This window comes from Hippichthys cyanospilos, chromosome 6, assembly GCF_059441005.1.
Source record: "Hippichthys cyanospilos isolate Australia breed blue-spotted pipefish chromosome 6, RoL_Hcya_1.0, whole genome shotgun sequence".
Lineage (NCBI taxonomy): Eukaryota > Metazoa > Chordata > Actinopteri > Syngnathiformes > Syngnathidae > Hippichthys > Hippichthys cyanospilos.
In genome coordinates, this window is record NC_142374.1 from 16,434,265 (window position 1) to 16,440,680 (window position 6,416).

At 42.0% G+C, this 6,416-nt stretch overlaps 1 protein-coding gene across 1 annotated transcript in view; it reads right to left on the minus strand.

The window, feature by feature from the left end:
- Positions 1 to 6,164, minus strand: part of tle3a (TLE family member 3, transcriptional corepressor a) — a 31,192-nt gene extending 25,028 nt beyond the window's left edge. The window contains exons 1-5 of the mRNA XM_088416627.1: positions 5,776 to 6,164; positions 5,243 to 5,371; positions 3,098 to 3,198; positions 2,862 to 2,925; positions 1,407 to 1,451 (exon numbers count right to left, since the gene is read on the minus strand). Of these exons, the coding sequence (XP_088272753.1) occupies positions 1,407 to 1,451; positions 2,862 to 2,925; positions 3,098 to 3,198; positions 5,243 to 5,266 (234 nt within the window). The 5' untranslated portion in view covers positions 5,267 to 5,371; positions 5,776 to 6,164. The remainder of the gene's footprint in view (positions 1 to 1,406; positions 1,452 to 2,861; positions 2,926 to 3,097; positions 3,199 to 5,242; positions 5,372 to 5,775) is intronic.
- Between the last annotated feature and the right edge of the window lie 252 nt (positions 6,165 to 6,416).

The window sequence follows — 6,416 nt, forward strand, 5'->3', positions numbered from 1 at the left end:
GGCGCAGAACCACATGGAAAACTGTTCAAGGGCCAAGTCAAGAACCACAGGTCTCGAACCACATTGAGGACCAGTAAAAAACCATTTCAAGTGGCGAGTAAAGAAACATGTCACATACCAGTCAAAAACCACATCCAGAACAATGTCTAGGACCGTTCAAAAACCATGTCAGGAGCAAATTAAAGAACCATGTCACATACCATTCAAAAACCACATTCAGGACCATATCTAGGACCAGTCAAAAATCATTGAGAGCCAAATCAAAGACTCAAAACCATTCAAAAACTATGTCCACAACCATGTATAGGACCAGTCAAGAAGCATGTCAAGTACCAGGTCAAGAGCCATGTCATGAACCTGTCAAAATTCACATTGAGAAGCATGAACCAAAACCAGTATGAAAGTAAAAACAAAGTCCAGAATGAAGCTCAGCACAAAGAGTGGCATGTTGGGAACTAAGGCTGCGTAGAGACATAGGTTTTTCAAATCTTAAAAGTATTCAATCGTGACAGACCCTACACATAAAAAAATAAGGTATTTAAGAGTTTTGGTCGCCGGTAAAAAACGCAATGTGTCTAGCTGCCTCCTTCATAACCCATTGTTCCAGTTAATTCAATTCCACAGCAACCTTTGACGAGCCTTCAGAAACGGTTGAAACGCAAGCTTGCCTGCGAAACAGTTGTCTACCAAACATAAGTGCACCACACTGCTTGACACAAAGCGCTTCAAGGATTTTGCCAGTCAATTTGTGAGGCAATACAAGCCACTATCTTAATGGATACGGATAGGAGCACCACTCCTAACAGAATGACTTTTGTCCTGCATCCTGTAATTACCGACCATCCATGACCCTGATCGTTAATACGCTCCCTTTAATCAGGAAGTCAAAGGTCTAGTCTGACAAAGTTTACGTAAATGTAATCAACAGGCTGAGAGAAATCCAGGACTTCTATCTCCGAGACAATTGTATTACAAAATGCTCACCATAGATAATGAAGCAAGACAAGATTTCTACCTTACAGATTTCTAACAGCAATACGAGTTGGCCTTAAATAAACAAAGACTATTTTTCGTACCCTGGATTGATGGTGGATGGCCACCGCGTCCCAAAAATACTGCTGAACCCACACTGCAAAGAATGCCAATGAAACTTCCACTATGAATATAGAGGGAATGAGAAACTGTTGAGAATCCGTAAAAGGAAGATTGTTGCGAATGCATGGCAGAAAACCTAAAAACATTTCTGGTAGGCAGGTCTTGCACCCTCAAATGAGATACTGACTGAAAACTTTAAGGAATGACAGAATTGTTAACGCTCACAAATAACTTCACGGCAACTTCTGTTTTTCTGAATCGTGACCAAAAACTGTATATGTGATTAAAGCGGCAAATAAAATGGTACTTACCTGTTTGTGCATCTCGATGTTGAGTCCATAAGACATCTCATAGTACTGTAAAGGAAATAAAAAAAGACGGTCATCTGTTTAGCCCCAAAACAGTTCAAACCATCAATTTCAAATCAAAATCCTTTTGGGGCCTTTTAATTGACTTTTTGGAGCACTTCACACATTTAGATGGCAGTTGTGCTTGATGTTAAACGTATCATACCGTAGGGCGTAAGATATCTAAGATCTTAGCGTATATCGCCAGAATGACCATCAGAGGATCCACTGTGAGCACGAGGTTTGAAGTTTTTGCTTTTTGTGGCCAGTGTTGATTGTTGTCTATCACGAAGTTCACACGCGGACAAACAGTTTGAAAATCCAAATAAAGCGTCCCTGTTCATATTGTGTTTGACCTCAGTTTCCCCTGTAGAGACAAGATCAATATCTGAATTGAGCACTATGACGACGCTCTAAATGCATCAGCCATGCAGCAATTGGGCTCGCCATCAAGGAAGATGAGACGCGAAATCAGATCCAAGTGTGACAAGTAGCCAATAAATTGACTGTATGTTTTTTCAGTGATGGCACAGCGCATCAAAGCCTTCGGTGTTTTGATCTGCAGCCTCGCTCGGACGTCCACCATGTCTATTTGCTCAGTCTAAAGTGTTTGCACAACACTTGTGTTATTTCGAGGTAGGTCGGAATGTCTATCTGAATCCCGGAAGGCCGCAGGTGGCAGCTGGGGCAGAAACGGCTTTCCAGTCAGAGTCGATTTTGATGAAGCAAATGCATTATTCAGTCCATTAGCATCGAAGGGGGAAAAAAAAACTGAGTCTCAAACAAGAGAGCCCTTCTGTCTGAGATCAGAGCCCCTGCAGTGTAAGCTGACACCCCGTACTTCCTCACATGTTTACCTAACCCCCTCCCTGTCGGCCTGACATGTTGTTTTCCCTCCACTTAAAAAAAAAATTCTCTGTTCAACCTGAGTGTTGCCGCACCGACGTGTTTACTCACGACAGCGGGCTGTCTCATTGCGCCAGGTGGCAGCTAACTACCCCGCGTCACAGGCACGCCTATCTTTTCCACGTCCACACTGGAACTTTGTGCGAAAAGGAGCCGCGTGTGAGCCCCTCCATTTTGTGGAAGCGCATTTTCTCACACACCCCGTCAAGTCTCCTAGGAGAATAATCAGATCAGCACACACGGAGGCAATGCCGCCGTCGACCCTCAGAGATCAGGGGTGCGCTTTAATGGAGACCCGGCCCACCGCCGCCCGCCTGGCTGGCTGTCACTCATCCCCCACCCCCAGCTGGTAACCACCAGCTACATCAATCCCTCCTAGGGGATTTCACAGGCCCGTACGTGACACTCGAGCCACCCTAACAACCACATAGGTGATGACTCCACCCAAACAATCTCTTCAACAAGCGGCGCAATTTGGACGTATAATTGCTGCCATGGCAACATTATCCTTACCATGACATAGTGGCGCTGCATCTCAGTCTTCTCATTGGCCAGCTTGTCATACTCCACCTTAAGACTAAAACAGGAGAAAAAGTGTCCATTTCAACCACTCTGTCACTTGCATAACTCACTTAACCACTTGGCAGCGCATTACAGGGCATTTCCATTCCGCGCGCAACCAAATATTAGCCTTCCACCTGGCAATGCGCTGCAAGTGAATGAGCGCTGACATCTTTTGTCAACACTACCTGTGATACTGGGCTTGGAGGAACTGGAATTCGTCTTTAATTCGGTCACACGACTCCGCTACGGTGAATTTGAAGCCGGGCTGGCCGGGTTGGTGTGGAGCCTGAAATACAACAATGTTTTTGTTGTTTTAAGCATTACTTTGTGCATGAGTCAACTCAAAATAGTTCCCAACTTGACGCTAACACCTTGGGATTGTTGCCAACACAGTAACTGGATTGAGCAGCATCTTGAAAGTAGACTAGACAATGCAATTTCTGGAGAAATTGCATTTCAAGGCTGACACATTGGATAAAGAAATGACATGGAATGGGCCATATATGTTGAAGTTGGAATGGTTTGACGTGGTCAATATACGTAGAAACAGGAGGTACTGTAAATATTAGCACACATTGAATTAGGGCTGTCAACATTTAAGCGTTAACTTCTTATATGAATTTAAGTTTTACACAGCGTTAAAAATGAACTCAAGTTGACTCCGTTCTATTTACTTCCTGTGACAGCTGAACTCTGCTGACTCTACAGCCAATTTAAGGAAGAGTCACTGTCGCAAAGACAGAAAATAGTTTATGAAAAATGAGGTTAATCACGATTAATTCTGGACAATTTTACAGTTGGTTAAATAAATTATCACCATTTGACGACACTAAGATTTATGTGATGTGTTTTTATGAAACCGAGCTTATGTCGCCGAGAATGAAAATTGAATTAGTGGTGTATTCTAATTCTAAACTTAATTCTCTTTAAAATGACACATAATACATGGCAGTAGCTCAGAAACAGATAAAATTGTATCAATTTGAATTCTGCTACATTAAAATCCTTAGTTTGGAGAAAAAAATGCAAGTTTTGGCACATTCATCTTTAAATGTTGCACATTGTCTACTAAACACGTATTTTCATACACTTTCATTACAATCTGAACCTTTTGACGGCTGTGAAATGAAAGTCAAGACCTTATGGTGGTATATGTATACCTTATGGTGGTTTTTGTAGAATTGTCTGAGGTAATTGATTGTATAATTGAAAATTAATCTCTGTAACATAAGCCCGGTTTTGGAAAAGCTCATTTTACACACATATACACATATATATACATATATATATATATATATATATATATATATATATATACATAAACACACACACACATATATATACATATACATATATATACATATATATATACATATACATATATATACATATACATATACACATATACATATACATATATATATATATACATATATATATATATATACACATATATATATATATATACATATATATATATACACATATATATATATATATATATATATATATATATATATACATATATATATATACACATATATATATATATATATATATATATATATATATACATATATATATATACACATATATATATATATATATATATATATATATATATATATATATATATATATATACACACATATATACATATATATATATATATATATATATATATAAAATGAGGGCTTTGGGGGGTGCTTTAAAAACTAGTGAACCGAGATAATAACTGGGATGGCTCAAACGAGCTGAACACAGGAAATTGGAACTGTTTGAATCGGTCATATAATGTTGAGGGAAGGAATGAGTGACGTGAAATATATATTGGTGTCTTTTTTTGGGAGGCTGAAAAAGAAAGATGTTGATACGTGCAAAAATTTAGGACGTCAAAAAGCATTCCCAGTGTGAATGGAAAGAGTTAAATGTAACATAGCCATAATAATAACCTGAGGGAAATTGGGCCTCCTCGGGAATTAATTTTTGGGTGATTTTTTTTTTTTTTTTTGGAAGGGGGGGTAATCAGAAAATTGGAAGCACACCTGGCGTTAGTTTTTTGGACTATGTTGAAGTTGGAATGGTGAGAAGTGATTGAAAAATGTGGACGGAATAAAATCGAACAAAAACAACGTTAATAGTGTAGAATGACATTGTGAACCAACGCATGCACGAATCCACTATGCATCCTTGAACTATAACCCTATAGACATTCAAGGCGGTGGTTGGGGGTGGGGGCACAGCTCCACCGCTCAGTCAGGAGCCTTGTCAACAAACCGCCAACAAACACGTAAAAAAATGCAACGCACAGCGGTAAAGCGCCCTCTTACCGGATGTCGGCCTTGTGGATACATCTTGAAACGAACCCTTTGTTTATTTCCGCTGGTCCTTTGGCAAAATGGTTGAAAAGAGCAGGCAGCCGAGGGGCTTGTCGGCGGATGGGGGAGTTGCTGAATAGCCTGTGTTGGGAGAACGACGCGCTTTAATCACCAGGGGTACAATCAAACGCACTTTTGTTTGCAACTAATAATCCCTGTGAGAATAATGCAATCAGTAAGTGGAAGCCAAAGAAACAGCAGCGCCTCCAGCGTGACCTTATTCGGACGCGGTACACGCACACAGTAACGCATTCTCGCTTAAAGAAAAAAAAAAACACTCTCAACGGAGAAAAGGGTGTAGCCACTTTAACGCAGGTGGTGTATGAAAAAATGGCGCGGTTTAAAAATGTTAATTTGAAAAGGGAAGGAGAAACCCAAAGCGAGAAATTGCAGTCCTCCCTCGTTGTTCGCGTTGGCGCTGCCCCGTAAAAAATGTCACGTAAAAAGCCAAGAAAATGCTACCCGCCGCGCGTTTTATTACGTACCCGTCGCCGAGGAAGAGAAAGCAGGCTACAATCCACACATTTAATCCGTCCGAACGACAGCGCGGCGGAGCATCCTGTCTCCGGAGCGCACCCGGTCACACCGGGGGGGAGCAGCGGGTAAAAGAAGACGACGATGCGGTCGAAGCTCCGGTAAAACTACTTTTCTCCTCGTCAAGCCTCCGCCGCGAACCTCCCAGGAATTTTGGCCGCCGTAATCCCCGAAAGAGCGGCGAAAAGCGACTCCGAAGCAGCCCCTTCCGCGTTCAAAAAAAAAAGGAAAAAGAGAGGAGATTCTCTAAAAGCGTAACATGGTGCTCTCCACCATCTCGCCTTTCCCCTCAGTTGTCCAGTTTAGCCCGGTTGCCACACACAGGCAGCGGGGCTGAACTACCGTGAAAGCGCCGATCTGTCCAATCGGATTACTCGCCAGGACGACGGCCACATCTGCCTATCGGAGGGCGGCGGCCCCACGTGGGGTAAAAGCAGCACATGCCTGACGTCACCGCGCGGGGGCACTCGCCCCGCCCCTGACTGCTCCCCCACACACATACACAACAACAGCCATTCAAATTGAACCGAGACAGCACATATTGCGCGTCCTCATTAGCGCGCTCGTTTGCCGCCCAAATCAAAGTTTTCTT